The sequence below is a fragment of the Apiospora aurea genome (assembly GCF_038362705.1).
Source record: "Apiospora aurea strain CBS 24483 chromosome Unknown utg000005l_segment0_segment0, whole genome shotgun sequence".
Lineage (NCBI taxonomy): Eukaryota > Fungi > Ascomycota > Sordariomycetes > Amphisphaeriales > Apiosporaceae > Apiospora > Apiospora aurea.
In genome coordinates, this window is record NW_027117392.1 from 544,902 (window position 1) to 562,216 (window position 17,315).

Sequence of the window (17,315 nt, forward strand, 5' to 3'; positions counted from 1 at the left end):
GGTGGAGGGCTGCAGTTAGGATGAGGAGGAGGGAGAGAGAGGTGCTCGTCTGGGGACGAGCATGTATGTGAGACTCTCGGTCAGGACGTATTTATGTGGGAAGATTACACACAGAGAGGAACCGGCTGGGACGGTCGCAATCCGGGGATGGGTAGGGCCATTCTTTATATAAGAGAGGAAATAGCCAGAAAAGCAACAGGCATGGGCTATGAGCCTATGACGGAGTTTGGAGGCTAGCCGGGTAGTCCAGGGACGGAGCGAGAACTAATTGCTCGGTACCACCCTGTGCTGCCCTGCTGCCCTGCTGCCCTGCCCATGTTGGTGCTCCCCCGCCTTGGCTTCCACAATGAAGCTTCCGTCAAGGAAGACGTCCTCAACCCGCGGGGGGAGGTCAGGGAGTCCAGCTGCCGTGGGGCGGCATCAGAAGCCGCGGTATGAGGCCCCGTCAGGAAATCTCGAATCTCCCAATCAGCGACGGGCAGGCAGACCCTCCTTCAGGCCCTTCCTCGGCGCCTTGGCACCCTTGCCTCTCCAATCATCCGTTACGCGACGAACGACTTTTGGGTGGGAAGAGCGAAAAAAAAATAAAAAAAAATCCGTCGTCGGTGGTGCCCGCCCGGGCCCGCTACAATAATGGATCTCATTACGGGAATATTTGCTGGAGAAGACATGGGTTAAAATAGTAGAGGGGCCATGTTGGCTGGGGTATGGGGAAATTCTGGGCGAAAAGCGCACCACACTTGACACTTGCTTGGCCCCCCCCCCGCGCCCTGCCTTCGTCTTCCCCTTACCCCCGACATGTCCCGGGTCGGACTGCCGACCGGCCAACATCAGCGATGAAAAGCGCGACGAGAGCGCGACGATCTCGAGGCTAGTTTTGCGCATCAGATCAATCTAAGCTAAGAGAGAGAGAGCTTGTTTGTGTGACCGCCCGGCTGGCATTGGTGTGCTATAAGGTAGGCAGGTGACGCCATGCTGGAACAGGTATCTTTTCCCTGCTGGGCCAATTCGGTTTCTTCCCCCGTGACTTGTTGCTAAGGGCCGATTGGCAGAAGTTGCAGGCTTCGAGAGCAAATGGGACGATGTTCTCGTGAAGCAGTTCCACTCCCAACAAGCTTGCAAAGAAGTCACACACTCAGCCAACTCCGCTGCTCCAAAGTCTCCCAAGGCCCACTTGCGCTGTCGGAGCTACCTAAAGCAATGAAGGCGAGTAAAGGCGAGTAAGGGCGAGAGAAGGTATGACGATACTATATGTAATGCAGTATTATCCAATGCAGTTCAACATCGTATTGAAGCTCCCCCAAACCCCGTGGTTGAAGTAGTGGACCTATCTGTTGCTAAGCAGAGGGCTAGGTTCGAGCTGAAATAAGCATCCATGGATTAAGTATTAACCAGGTGGTCCTGCGACCGCGTTCGGGGGAACAAGCTAGAGGGAAGGCTTATATTCTTGTAGTACTGCGCACACATATCTATGTATCTATCCTGAACCGTATCTCATTTGTCCATACTCCTCTTTTTACGAGTAGTCGTGCGGCATGGTCGCGCAAGCCGTCGCCATTCACGCACGACTCCAGCCTTCTCAATGACTGACCGACTTGGTGGAATCCAATTCTCCATGCGGTTAGGTTCTTCCAGCATACCGGCCCACCAGGATGGCACTGCATGGTGCTTAGCCAACTCTGTTTTGGGGGGAGGGGGGGTTGACCTCGTTCGAAGGAGAAAGTCGCTGAATCTCTGTTGTCCTTGCCAACAAATCGAGTTCTTCTCTCCAACGATCGAGATTTGACAGATTCTCCCTTCGCGGATATGTGGCCGTACAAATATGCAAACTTTCTCTTAAGGAGAAGACTTTTTCCGCCTTAACAAGACGATAAATATATCGTGTATAGAATAGAGATGTGCTAATGGCCGTGAAAAGCAAAGCATCATCGTACAGCTCGACATATTCGGGGTGCACGCCAAGCTACGCCGGCCAGATGCCAGAGCTGACAGGCGTGTGTTGACGAAACATTTCGACGAGTGTGGCCGATGCGGTTTTCGTCGCTTTGAAGACACCACCCAAGACAACAAAACAAGCCACATACGCGAAATGATCTCATAGTTACGCGGGCAGATCAGATGCGGACCGGCAGAGAACATCGCCAAATTGTACTTTGTCAGCATGAGTAGAAGACGCAAGAGTAGGGCACTTAAGGTACTACTACTGATGCTCCTGATCTCAGTCTCAAACCTTGAAGTACGAAAGGCCACCATATCCATCGTGTCTTGCAGCTTTGGCTGTTCATGCCAAGTTCAGAAACCACGTTGGGGTGCAGCGTGCTCGTTTGACATGGGGATACTGGGATAATCTGGTCACATCCTGACTCGAAGTGCCTTGGCGAGCGAGATCCGAAAGGTTCGCTGGACTAGACTGATTGGTGTCTATGGGTGTTTCTGGATATTGACTGGCCATGCAATTGAGAAGCTTCCACCGTCGGGATTGGGTTACAGTTGATGGCAATTTCAGGCGGTCTGGTAGGCACATCGGTGCGCAGCCGTTGGCCAATGTAACAAGAACGGCAGGTGCAACGGCTCGGACAAGAAAGGGTTCGGCAGGAAAAGCAACTTCGACCATCTTATCTTGGCCATTGCACCGTTCCGCGACTGGGCAACCCAGACGGTAGATGTATGCTCCATCTTCTACGTGGTCTCATATTCTTGGTCGTCATTTGGGTAAGCTGTTGGCAGATGGTTTGTTATTGACCGCTACGCGCGCCTGACACGCAGATTCGGTCTCGACAACCTTCGGATTCGAAGATGGGCAGGTGCACTGGCTGACAAACAAGTACTGAGCGGAAATGATGTCCCAACCGCACTCTTAGGCTCGAGGTGACTGTAACAATGTTTACTTTACCTTGATCAGAAAAACGCAAGCATTATGAGGGATGATGGACAGTCTTGATTTCCACTTAGCCAGTGAGACATGGGCGTCATCTCATGCATGAGACGCCACCAGCTGTGATCCGTCTCGCCACCATCTTGTATATGATACGGACTGCCGGGCTCTGCCAACATTCCGATATTGGCTTTCTGAGTCATCCAGGCCCCCATCCAGTCATTATCGACCCGTCCGCCCTGTTCCTTCTTGAGAGCAAGCCGCACAATCGGGTTGTGTTCGTCGGGCATGATGAGCCAGCCCGTCTTACTTGAGCCAGACGCTGGGATACAGGCTTCTCACGTGCCGAAAAGCAAGACCCTACCTACATGTAGGCAGCATACGCCCCAAGCGAACCTCTGTTCTCCTTAATAGGTAGGGTGTGCTGGCCTGACCGGAGCCAATAGACCCTTTCGATCTCGCTTCTTCTTAGCCACAAATTGTACTACCCATGACCTAAACGTTAGGAGGCCCTGCTGCTTCTCTTCGAATATTGGCGACAGATCCTAGGAGTGAAGGAATAATTTCCCACTTCATCATGCCGCTGCACAAACCACACCATACGCCGCATGGTTCATCGGTGGCACTCACTCCCTTGAACAGCCCGACTTCCCGGGATGGCTTCAAGGAGAAGGACAAGGACCCGGAGGCGACATATGAGTCTGGTGACGGCGACCCTGCCGAGACCGGAAGCTTGACCCAATGGCCGGAGACGGCACCCCAACCGACAGAGTCTGAGAAGGTGGATGCGAAGAAGGCCAATCTCAGGGAAGATGGCACCCAATATCCTAGTGGCGTCAAGCTTAGTCTCATTATGCTAGCAGTATGCCTGGCTGTGTTCCTGATGGCTCTTGAGTAAGTTTCCTAAGTCTATCATCAATACACCCCGAAACACCCGTTAATCAGATGGACATTGCAGCAACGCCATCATCGCGACGGCAATACCCAAAATCACCGATCAGTTTCACAGCTTACCTGACGTTGGCTGGTATGGGAGTGGTGAGTCCATCTCTTATGCAAGCACCCATCAGGCTACTCCACGTAGTCGCTCATACATCTTGTGTTCCAGCATACCTTCTTACTGCCTCGGCCCTACAGCTGTTATTCGGCAAGTTTTATACCTTCTTCAGTGTCAAATGGGTTTACTTGACTGCCATCATCGTCTTTGAGATCGGGAGCTTGATTTGCGGCGTGGCTCAAAACTCCGTCACCCTCATCGTCGGGCGCGCCGTGGCCGGACTTGGCTCAGCTGGATTGATGTCTGGATCGCTCATTATTCTGGCGCACAGCGTCCCCCTAGCCAAGCGTCCCATCTACTCGGGCATGATCGGTGGCCTATATAGCGTTACGTCAGTAGCCGGCCCGCTGCTGGGTGGTGTTTTAACCGATAAAGCCGTACGTTCCATGCCGATCTATATCCTTCACCAAGCCGCACAATGGACTGACAGAATCTACCTACCCAGACGTGGAGATGGTGCTTCCTTATCAACCTTCCTATCGGTGCAGTGACCGTCCTTGTCATCGCCTTCTTCTACGCAGATCCTCAGATGGCCAGACCACCGGCAGAGCCCTTCTTTGAACGTCTGAAGCGCTTCGATCCGCTCGGAACTGCTATTTACATGCCAGCTATCATTTGCCTTCTACTCGCCCTGCAATGGGGCGGCACCGAATATCCTTGGGGCAACGGCCGCATTATTTCTCTCTTCGTTCTCTTCGGCATTTTGATCCTGGCATTCCTCTACGTCCAGCACTGGCAAGGCGATAACGCGACGGTGCCCCCGCGCATTATGAGAAACCGCTCGGTGTGGACCAGCGCCTTTTTCGGCTTTTCGACGACGGCGGCCTTCTTCGTCTTGGTCTACTATTTGCCTATCTGGTTCCAAGCCGTGCAGGGGGCCTCTGCCGTCGACTCGGGCCTGCGCAACCTGCCCATGCTCATTAGTGTTGTCGTGGCAGCCATGGGCGCCGGCGTCGCGGTGACGCTCCTCGGCTACTACACGCCGTTCATGATCGTGTCCACGGTGCTCATGTCGATCGGGGCGGGTCTGCTGTCGACCTTCCAGCCCGCCACGTCGCGGGCGGCGTGGATCGGCTACCAGGTCATCTTCGGCTTCGGGGTGGGGATCGGCATGCAACAGCCCCTCATAGCGGTGCAGGCGGTGCTCAGCATGGCGGATGTGCCGACGGGCACCGCCATCGTTGTCTTCTCGCAGACGCTGGGCGGGTCCCTCTTCGTCAGCGTAGGGCAGTCGGTCTTCACCAACCAGCTCGTCAAGTCGCTTGCCTCGTACGTCCCGTCGCTGAATCCCGCGGTCGTCCTGGCCGCAGGCGCGACCAACCTGCAGAAGACGCTGCCCGCCGGGGACCTGGCCGGCGTGCAGACGGCGTACAGCGAGGCCTTGGCTAAGGCGTTCCTGATCGCGGTGGCCTTGTCCGCGATAAGCGTGGTCAGCTGTGCCCTCAACCCGTGGAAAAGCGTCAAAGGGAAGAATATCGAGGCGGGCGTCGCATGATATGGACCTTCCTTCCCTTCCTGGCCTTTCCCTTCATTCCCTCTGTCTATGCTTTCAAGCATCCCCAGATCACGTAACTGCGGACCTGTGTTGTGCCAGGCATCGGCTCCATCCCATATCAGCTGTTAATAATTTGATGCAGATCCACCCGATCCACGGGGTATGATGATGATGGATGGGAAACCAGGCTGTTGATACCAAGCCGTTGATGGTCTCGACCTCTACCCTACCCTATGCGAGATACATCTAGTTCAAAACTCCTAGCCGGGCCAAGCAAAACATTGTGTTCCGAAACGATATACCTGCTCCTTCTCACTTGCATAGCATTAGCTACCCTCTCTTCCTTCTTATTCGTGGAAGATATTAAACCATGTCGGCAATTGGAAGCGCTTCGTCGAGATCCGTCTGATTCTTTTGGCGGGTTGATCGAGCGACCCAGTGTTTTTGGTTCCTTAGATAACGGCAGCGGGGGTTCCCGTCGACGGCTGAACACAGGGTACACTGTCTCAAAAACATTTTTTCTCTATAAGTCTTTAAATTTCTTCTACCTATACACTACTACCTTCCTGCACGTTTAGCCACCCCTTTTCGGTTAATTATTTTTTTCCTTCCGGCGGACCGCTACTAGGAATTTGTTTATTAATATATTTTTGCCTTTACCCTATTATTTTTAGCGACGCGCTTAGCCTTAAAATTTTTTATATATTATTCTTTTTTATCGTTAATTATAATATTCCCGTTAAAATTTTATTAATTATACACGATCGACGGGATTTTAATAATACTATCTTAACTTAGGAATTATTAGCGGTAGTTATAGCGACGTTCGGCGCCCTTAATATACCCTCCTTAAATTTTTTGTCTACCCGATCGCGTATCCTCGCTTAATTAATTACGATATAGATTATTTTCAACGGCTAAACTACGAAAATAAGGTAAAGCATTCTAATTTTAAATTAGCAGGATAGCCGCTACCGATTCTAATAGCTATATAAGAGGAATACGAGATAGATTCGATTAAGTTAACGTTTTAAATTATTAAAAGCTTACGAAACCACTTTAATAGCGAAATTTAATAACTCCTTAAAAATAACGTCGTAAATACTTAATCTTTATCTTTTTTTAATCGTTATAATATTTAATATTTTATTTTAAGATATCGTAAGACAGTTTTATATAAAAACACTATATAATTAAACCCTTATATTAATTAAGTTTAAAGGCAAAAAAAGTGATACTTAAGTAATCGCCTTCGCGAAACATTTATTTCTTTTAAACGCCGACGTTTATAATACTACACTATGTAACGTATATCGCGATACCCGAAATTGAAATCCCTTAATAGCTTATATTGTTAACCGTAATCGATTTAATGGAAGCTGTACTAATTATTCCTTTAAAGGTTACTAAGGTTACTACTCGATTAGTAAAAATAATTTCTTATACTTTTAATATTCGTATTATTTTTATATACTAACAATTTTATTTTAAAGTAGAGAGAGGTTAAAAAAAAGCTCGCCGTATTCGCGATTAAGTTATTATTATACTTACTAACCGCTAAATAAAAAATATCCTTAGAGTTAACCTTGAAAATATTTAGGCCCTTATAAAGGCGGAATTAGGGCGTAGACCCTAAAAAGCAGTAAAGGTCGTACACCCCCGGTTTAAAAAACGTCGTACTCGTTAAGCTAGTATTTTAGACAATAAACGAGGAGTTTAAGGATAAATTTAAAAGTTTCGGGCAGCATACAAGTTTAATTATAACGGGAATTATAGGTAATATTAGCGTTATATTAATAAATAATAAAATATAATTATAATTTTATACCTTTTAAAAAATATTACCACGGTAGCGATTTAAAGATAATTACTACGGTTTAATAATATAAAAGTATAATATTAAAAACGTGAAGCCCTTATATTTTTTTTTACACATATCACATTAATCGTATACGATTAATACACTCACTATTAAATAAAAAACTCTTTTAGCTACGTCCTGCCGAGTTTTATCCCTATAAACTATTTACGAACTATTTAAACGCTTAAAGCCGCCATTATATTATAATTACCTCTACCTTTAATATCGTTTAATATTTACCTTAAGGCTAGTAAATATTCTTATAACTATATTAAAAAGGTATATAATTTACGTTATCCCTATTATAGTCTTTTATTCATTAACGATATTATCTTAGTAACGCTATAAGCCGCTAACTAAACTAATTAAAACGTTAAAAAAAAGAAACGGTGTTTATTAACCTATCTAGTAATTTAAACACGGATACCGAATTAATACCTTTTAATAATACCTAGCGAACTACTATCGCTTTCACGTAATAAGAACCCACGTTTATTATAATTATCTTTCTTTAAACGTTTTAAAATTAACCCGCTTTTATAGGGGCGCCTTTACCCCGCTTTAATACCCGTCGATCTAATTAAAAGCAAGCTAATTTTAAACGAGCTATAAAGTTTAAATAGGAGATAGTTTTAAAAAGTGCGTTTAAAATCGCGGAGCGGTACCGTAAAATAAATTATTTTAAAGATCTATCGAAAGTTAAACGATTCCCTTTTAAACTAAACATTAGCCTTATAACCATTAATATATTATAGGCTAATATTTAAGTTAATTAGTTAAATTATTTATTATATAAAAAAGTAACTAAGTATAATATATATAATATCCTCTTAGCCATCGATATTATTACGTTAAGGTAGTATTTTATTAATTAAAACGATTTTATTATTAAAACTATAAACGGAATGCGAAATAAGCATAATAATTTAAAACTTAAAAATATATTATTAATTCTTTGCTAAAAAATTACTAAAAGGTAAATAATTAAACTACCTAACCGGTTTAATATTAACAAGCTATTTATTATAACCGATCTCTAATCGATATATAGTAATAAAAATAAATCGAATACTTAAACTCTAGTTATATATATTCGTTTTATCGTAGAAATAAAGTAGTAGCCCGAGTACGCCGCGATTATTAAATAAAAGTTTAAGTCCGAGTTCGAATCTAAGCTTAAATACGATCCCGATTTCGATACCGACGAATTACCCTTAAATCTTTCGAAATTCGGGGACCTATAGTATATATATATTATTTAATAGTTTTAAAATAATAATAAACGAGAAGGGATAAAAACTACGTAACTTATAAAAAAATAATATATTATTATAAAGTAAAAGCTAAATATAAAAGAAAAACTAAAGCCGATATAGCGAATAATTTTTAGTATATAAACTATTAATACGTAATTAATCGTATTAATAGTTTCGGCGAAAGTTATTAACGTAAATAATAATAATTTAATTATATATTCCGGTTAAAACAATATTAACCGGAATAAACCGCGTAATATAATAAAGGTAATAGCCCGGTAATATTATACCGTCGCTTAGAATATCGACGATATAATATATAACGAGGGCGATATATATAAAATAAATAGGGATACGGAAACGTTTATTTCCGAAGCGGTTACTAGTGCCGCTGCCGGGTTTAACGGTAACGAGTTCGTAAATACGATTACGAAAATAATTAAGCCGGAATTTATCGCTATAATCAAAAGTTTAAATATACTACGTGCCGTAATTTATAAAGCTATATTACCGCTGTTAACCCGTAGCGTTACTCGTAAGCGTATTTATTTAAGTACGGAAAAAACTAGATAAGGATACGGTATTAACTTTATATAAAAAAAAAAAATATTAACTATAAATATATAAGCAGTAGGAAATAATAAATAATATATTTAATATATTTATATTAGGCGCGAATAGTCTCTTTATAATTAATATATTAATAAAATAATAATTAAATTATATATTTCATTAATATTTTATAGTCGATACGCGAAGTAAATTACGTTTTAATATATATATATTTTCGGTTTTAAACTTTATTATAAGGCGGTAATACTTTTAACGTGGTTTATTACTACGCGACGTATATTACTTAGCGACGCACTTTAATTTAATTCTAATATAATTAAACTTTAACGCGTAATACTTTTATAACTATAATGCCTAATTAATCCTAAAAAATCGGATAGTTTTAATAATTTAAGCGACACGAAACGGACCGAATTAAATAAGCTAAAGAATAGTAGTAAAAGTTTATAATATACTCGAATTAACTTTACGTTATCGAATTTACGGCCGAACTTTAAAACGCGAAATTCGACCGAAACGACGTAAAATAAATTTAATTAAAAAAGAGGTATTTCGTAAATATATAATTAATTTAAATATTCGAGGGATACCTCCCGATTTCGTTAATATAAAAAATATAACTAATTTTTTTACCGCGTCGCGCGGCGGCGACCGCGTTGGTAAGCATTAAGTTAAGCGCTTTATTAACCGTAACCCGGATTTAAAAACTAAAATAAATCGTCGGTACGATTATTAAAAAGCTTTTTACGAGGATTTTAAAATTATTTCTACCTAGTTTACGTTAATCGTAAATATAAAGGCGAAATACGGGATTATTAACGAAAATATTTAAAATTTCGACGAGACCGGCTTTATAATAAACATAATCGGGTTAATACTTATCGTAATACGCGCCGAGCGGCGTAAAAAAGCGAAATCGGTTCAGCCTAATAATCGGGAATAAATAACGACGATTAAATATATTAATTCGTAGGGCTAATATATTCCGCCGTTCTTAATCGTTTAAAATTAATATTACCTCGTAAACTAATCCCGCGAAACCGATTTACTAAGCGACTAAATAATTAAGCCGACTTTTAATAACTAGACTAATAACGAAATAAGCCTAAATTAAATTAAGTATTTCGATAAATATACTAAATCGTAAACGAAAGGTCGCTACCGCTTTCTAATTCTTAACGGCCACGAAAACTATATTTCGGCCGAATTCGAAGTATATTATTAAAATAACGATATTATTATTATTAATATACCTCCTTATTTATCGCACTTATTTTAACTTTTTAATATAATACTTTATTCGCTTTTAAAGCGTACTTATTTAAAAAAATCGAGCTATTTATTAAAGCTTTTATAAACTATATTATTAAACTCGAATTTTTTATCGCTTTTAAAGCCGCGTATTTTACTATTTTTACGGAAATTAATATTAAATTTAAATTTAACGTATTTAGTTTAATACCTTATAACCTTAATAAGGTAATTAATAAGCTAAATATGCGTCTCCGGACGCCTATATTTAACTTATCCCGTTTAGGGACGGCTAGTACTTACGACCTTTAAACGCCGTTTAACCCTTAATAAATAACTAAGCACTCTATTTATATTAAAAAAAAGTGTTTACTTATTAAAAAAGCTTTCCGACACCGATTTTAAATACGGTAAACTAAATAGCGAAGGGTATAATTAAAATAGCCTATAAAATAACCCTTATACACGATAAAATATATATATTAAAAGAGGTTAATTTAGCACTTTTTAAGCGCCGAAGAGCTAAAAAGTCGCGAGTTTAGCTTAAAAAAGCCCTTACTATTAAAGAATTTTAGTAACTATAAAACGAAAAGGTAAAAAAGAAGCGTTTAACGCCCGATAAAAATAAAAATAAGGGTTCGTCGAAACGGAGGGCGACCGGTAAAAAACGTTATAATATTTACGGCGAAATAGGTTATAATGCGCGAACATATAAAAAAGATATAAAATTAAGCGAAAAATTGGATAACGAGTAGTTTTAATTAATTTTAAGCGTTATAATTAAATTAATTTATATAAAAAGGTCGAGAAGTAAAAAAGGTGCGTCGCTAAGTGATATGCGTCGCGTAGTGGTAAACCACGTTATTCGGTAATTAATATAGAGTATATTATTTAAAATTACGTATTAAAATTAAACGCGTTAATCGTATACGATTAACGTTATTCGCGTATATTATAAACTTACCCTTTTTACTTAAAATACGATAAGTATATATTATTATCGTTATTATAAAGTAAAGGCGCTTAACGGCTGCCCTTACCGCCTTTAAAAACTAAATCCTTTAAATACGTAACGAGTTAAATATATCGATACCCGAGATTATCGATAACCTCGTATACGAATATAAATATCACCCACCGCCGACAAAGGTAACCCTATACCGATACCTCTCCTAATAGGAAGCTCTAGTTTTTTAAATTAAAATAATCTTAACCGATGAGCTTATTACCGTTTTTACGTAGTATTTCGGTTATAGCGCCCTTATTAAAAATAAATAACTACTTAACGTATTATAAACCGAAGAATATACGATTATTCGAAGGGGGTTACGATTTTTCCGGTGGCGCCGTAGTTTATATTTATACCTAAATACTAAAAAGGCATAAAACTTAATTCGACGCTTTTAAGCGTATTTCGAATAAAAAAAGAGCATTAAATTATATTAACCGATATAAATCGGGTAAATATATACCTCTATATACGTTAATATATTTACGTTAATTTATTATATACGTATATTTATAATATATTCCACGAATATTTCCCGGATAACGTTATACGATATTGTAAAAATAAAAAAGCGCGGCAGCGTAAATTCGCGCCGGTAGGGAAAGGGTTCTAAGTTTTGATCGACGCCCACTGTAAATTAAAGTAATTCGGGATCGAAATTTACGTTATGATTAATAAACTTTCGCGGTTCGTACTCTAAGCGTATTATAGTATATCGGCTTATACGTAACTGTTTATTATTTAATAATATATTGTATTTTTTTTGATACCGGGATTATATTAATAGTTTTCCGCTTTAACCGAAGCGTAAAAACGGTAATAATAGCGGGTATATATTATTAATTATTTCTCGGCGTAAAACCTTATCGTTACCTTAAACCTTACCGAAATAAACAGGGTGTTTTATATTTAGCTATTCGCTAAAGCGACGACAGTTTTAAATATATACTGATATTAACGAATAATATTAACGTCGACCACCTTATTTTTATTTAATACGTACCGTTAAAAAAAGGAAAAGAAGCCATTATAGTTTTATAATATTTAAAACTATAGTACTAATAAAATAAACTAACGTATCGAAGCTTCATAAGTATAAATAACGAAGTAACGAATTAAAAAATAAGAAGTATATATATTTCGAAATTTAATTATATATATAAGCTAATAATATTTTAATTATAGTTTAAACATTTTATTTTTAAAAGTATATAGAATAAGTATAATAAGGTTAATTAAGTCGCATTAATTTTTACTTATATGCTAAAGATTCGAAAGGAAGTTAAAGACTTTATCGAGATTTAAAATTCTTATAATATACGAGCTTAGTTAAAAAAGCCGTATATTATATTAAGTAAGCCACATTTAATATAGAATTACCCCTCGTTATATAACGGTATCGACTATTATATATAATTAAATTAAGATTGCTTAACGCTTTTAAAGCGTATAATAAAGTAAGAAAAAAATAGATTTAAAAGTATACCTCTTTTCTGATACTAATTATATTTATAAAGGTATCATGGCTACTTTTAATCCCGATAACCTAGACTATAAAGCCTACGATCCCGATTAATTATACTAGTCGGAATATATATACTTAAAATCCTAGTTACGCGAATAGGAACGGCGAAATAAGTAACCGCCCGTATTTAAATCGCCTAAGTTATTAGCCGGGTAAAAAGTATTCATAAAAAGCTGTAAAACTAAAGGTATACGATTAAATACTAAACTCGATTTTATTACCGAATAAATCCGATAAGCGTATAGAAATAACGGGACGGATATCAAAAAGGATGACGCGGCGGGGCTTAAGAAAAAAGACGACTCGGAAAACGATTAAAAAGTAAATGTTTTAAATATTATACGCGATAGTTAATAATATATTAATTGTACACGATTAACGCGTTATATATAAGAATTTAAAACAGCCTCGGTATATCGCTAATAATTTGCCTTCACGTCGCTATATTATATTAAGTATCTTTATTAAGTAATATTACTGTTTATTTCTTAAAAATAGTTTAATTATATTCCTTTTAAGATTATATTAATATTATATAAAAAACTTTATAATAGCTAATTTTATATAGTACCCGAAACTTTTAAATATATCCTTAAACTCTTTATTCATTATTCGAAATATTAGTTTAACGAGTACGACGCTTTTTAAATAGGATAGTTATAATTTTAATATCCTCGTTATCCCGGCGCTAAATCTTCGATTTTAAAATACGTAATAGGTTTTAAAAAACGGGCTTAGAGAGATTTTTTAATTATTCGGCGGTAGGGATAGTTTATTATTCGCGGCGAGTAAAGGGGGTCGCTTCCTCGGTTTTTTTATTAAAATAGAATTATTAATATTATATATATAAGAATAAATAAAAAATTATTTTTACTATTAATAAATAAATGTTTAAAGTTTACGTAATAATAATAGAGATAAGCTTTATTATATCGATTTAGGATTACGAGATATTCCGTAAAAAAACTTCGCGACGTGCTTTTTTAGTATTAGCGGCATGGTTCGTTATTAATAGGTTCGAATTTTAGAGTAAATAAAAATTCGGCGAAGGTAATTATATAGGCACCGGTTTTTAGGTTTTAAGGTGTAATAGTAGCGGCACCGCGTTTATAAATAATCTTCGGGACGAAATTTCGATAAATAATTTAGGATAAAATTTAAAATGTTATAACGATTAAAAAAAGATAAGGATTAAGTATTTACGTTAAAATAGTTAAGGATTTCGATAACCTCGGTATAGTCGGATATACGTAATTAATTAATAAACTAAGTCGATCGATAGAATTTACTTCGGGTATTTAATTTCGCGTGATTAAAGTTAAGTATTAAAGGACGAGAGTTCTAAGTAAATATTAAGAGGGGGATACGAGGTATATTAACGGTTATAATTAATTAAGCGAGGATACGCGATCGGGTAGATAAGAAATTTAGGGAGGGTATACTAGAAACGCCGGGCGTTATTATAGTTATTACTAATAGTTCCTAAGTTAAGATAGTATTATTAGAATCCCGTTAATCGTGTACGATTAATAAGATTTTAACGGGAATATTATAATTAACGATAAAAAAGAATAATACATAAAATTTTTTAAGGCTAAGCACGTCGCTAATAATAATAAGGTAAGGGCGAAAGTATATTAATAAATAAATTCCTAGTAACGGTCCGCCGGAAAAAAAAAATTAATCGAGGGGGTGGCTAAACGTACAGGAAGGTATAGTAGAGAAGGGGTGCACCTAATAAGAAAAAAATGTTTTTGAGACAGTGTACCCTGTATTCAGCAGCGCCGTCGAGCCGTTTCTGTTACTGCTGTGACCGTGTTGCGGGCTCCCAGGCTCTGCCCAGGCTCGCATCAAACACGGCCAGTTTCGAAACTGTAGCAGTTGGCGACGAAACCCAGCAACCCATCAACAACTGCCCCCGGGCATATGCCGCCTCGAGTGAATTGCACTGGGGCTTTCGTGCACTCTTGTGCCTCCAATGCTCCATGATCTGCCTCGTCGCAAACGTGGCTGCGATGGCAAGTTCGTCTGGTGAAGGGAGGAGGAGGAACGAGCCACGCACAGAAACGTAATCATTCGTCTGATCTTCACGGCCGGGTCCCTGTTTTCGGCGACATTGCACCTCGAGACGAAGAAAGCATTGGCATGCTCGCAGCAAGCCGCTAGCTATCCAGACGCAACGCGACCAGGATCTCCCGCCTTCGCCCGTGATTTTCGTAGATGATGCAACATGCGCAATTGATCTGGAGCAAGTGCGGTAGATCTTCGTGCATCGTGCTACTGAAGGAAAGACAACACTATTGAGGATAATTCGTCTGATGTTACCAAATGATATAAGCAGAGCACACGACTACTATGTCGTTGATAGCCGATTCCGCAGTTTCTCTACTGGTCGTCTATGGAGTATTCAATCGACCCTGACTACGTCGCAACAACCATACGGAGGTATGTAAGGTTAATAAGAATAAGCGTACAGAAGGTTAATTGTAAGCCTACACGCACCAAGCTTAAAACCCCGGGGTATTTTGCGGCTCAATTGCAGGAAAGCCTCGCAAGCTATGGGGTTAAGGGGCTGCATTACGTACTGTAGGTAGGGGGCATATCGGCGCTACCGCGTGTCAGAATTGGGAGGGTGTTGTGTCCCGCCATCTTGGCCACCACCACCAAAAACAGTAATAATAAAAAAACAGTAAACCCGGGCCACCACCAGCAACCAAACAGCACCTGCATCTGTATCTTCCCAATGCGCCGGAAGATCCCAGGATGCGGCTCAAATCTGTCCAAGCGACGGACCCAGGAGAGCGTCTTGGCTTGTTTCTGGTACCAGAGAGAAAGCTTTGACGGGGGATTCCATCCATCCATCCATCCCAGCTTGCATGCTCTTCGTCTAGACCTTCAGGTTTCTTGTGTCCCGTTCTGACAAGTGTGTGATCTTCCATTAGTGAGATGAGCGTCCCAATCCCCCGTCGATCAATGCCGCCCGCCACTTGACCGAGTGCCCATCCTAGAACTGTCGCAGAGCGGGTTTCGATGTTTCGAACGCCCTTTTCTGAACCACCTCCCCTGGGGAGACCTCAGAACTTGGCAGATCTTGCCCTCTGTTTCTCGGCCTATATAATGTCGTCGCCCGACGCTCGAGGGGTCCAAGTAATAGTCCACCTCCAACAGCGTTCATCCATCCCCAACCACTCATTCCAACTTACCTTTCGTTCCCCGAGTAGATCTCGACTCTTCTTGTTGCCTTCTTCCAAGTTCCGTGAACTTGTTTCATTCCCTCCCCGTAGCATTATACTCAATCGTTACACAGCCGCCAGCCGGTCTTGAGATCTCTCTTCCAACCACATACCAACCCCTTCTTTCCCGGCTCAATAAACCAACCACTTCCAAAATGAAGTTCAACTCTGTCATGGTCGCCCTCTTCGCGGCCTCCTCCGTGTCTGCTGCTGCTATCAGACTCGACACGCGCCAAACTGGCCTGGAGATCCGTCAAAACAACAACAATCAGAACCAGAACCAGAACCAGAACAACGGCCAAAACCAAAACAAGAACCAGGGCAACCAGCAGAACCAGGGTAACCAGCAGAACCAGAACCAGGGCAACAATGGTAAGTAGCATCCAGGGTCCTTATTAGCCGCTTCATGTTTCGCCCGGATAGAACACTCGTAAAAAGTCCCATACGGCTAACATACCCCAAGCCAACGCCAACAACGGCAACGCCAATGCCAACAACGGCAACGCCAACAACAATGGTAATGCCAATGCCAACAACGGCAACGCCAACAACAATGGTAACGCCGCCAACGGCAATGCCAATGCCGGCAACAACAACGGCAATGCCAACGCCGGTAACAACGCCAACTCCGGCAACAATAATGGCAATGCTAACGCTGGCAACGGCAACGCTAATGCTGGAGGCGCCGCCGCTGGCGGTGCTGCTGATTTCGGTAAGCGAACCCCGAGATTGATGACTTCATATCCCATATAGTCCAATTCCTAGAAGACCAATACTAACGTCGAGTGTTAATAGGGTCCTGCACTCCCAAGATGGACTTCCAACTTGGTCGCGCTAACCGCAAAGCGTCCGAGGGTACCTTCCTTCCCAGCGACCCTGCCATCGCTGCCAAGCAGTCTGACGCCTTGAACCCGAACATCATCACCAACCGAATCTGCGACGAACTGACGAACCAGTGTGGCGCCAACGCCGCGGCCAAGGCTCTCTGCAAGCAGGCCCAAGCCACCGTCCAGGGCCTCGGCACTAAGGATGCCTCGACCGCTGATGCCTTCAACCAGGCTCTCGGCTTCTAAGCAGTCCGACGGAAAGGTGATGAAGAAGCTGGCGTGTAGCCATGTGGTGGATGACGAGTTTTACCTATAAACGGAAAACCAGGGGAAAAGAGAGAACCACGCGCGGG

General features: G+C 40.9%; 2 protein-coding genes across 2 annotated transcripts; both read left to right on the forward strand.

Moving 5' to 3' along the window:
- Positions 1-3,452: 3,452 nt before the first annotated feature.
- Positions 3,453-5,427, forward strand: PG986_006756 (efflux pump antibiotic resistance protein; the record flags this gene model as incomplete). Its single annotated transcript, XM_066842978.1, has 4 exons — positions 3,453-3,769; positions 3,834-3,913; positions 3,984-4,309; positions 4,363-5,427. The coding sequence occupies 4 exons, from the start codon at positions 3,453-3,455 to the stop codon at positions 5,425-5,427; spliced, it is 1,788 nt and encodes a 595-aa protein (XP_066699090.1).
- Positions 5,428-16,290: 10,863 nt separating this feature from the next.
- On the forward strand, positions 16,291-17,208 carry PG986_006757 (uncharacterized protein; the record flags this gene model as incomplete). Its single annotated transcript, XM_066842979.1, has 3 exons — positions 16,291-16,507; positions 16,599-16,847; positions 16,931-17,208. 3 exons carry the CDS (start codon positions 16,291-16,293, stop codon positions 17,206-17,208), a joined length of 744 nt encoding a protein of 247 aa, XP_066699091.1.
- Between the last annotated feature and the right edge of the window lie 107 nt (positions 17,209-17,315).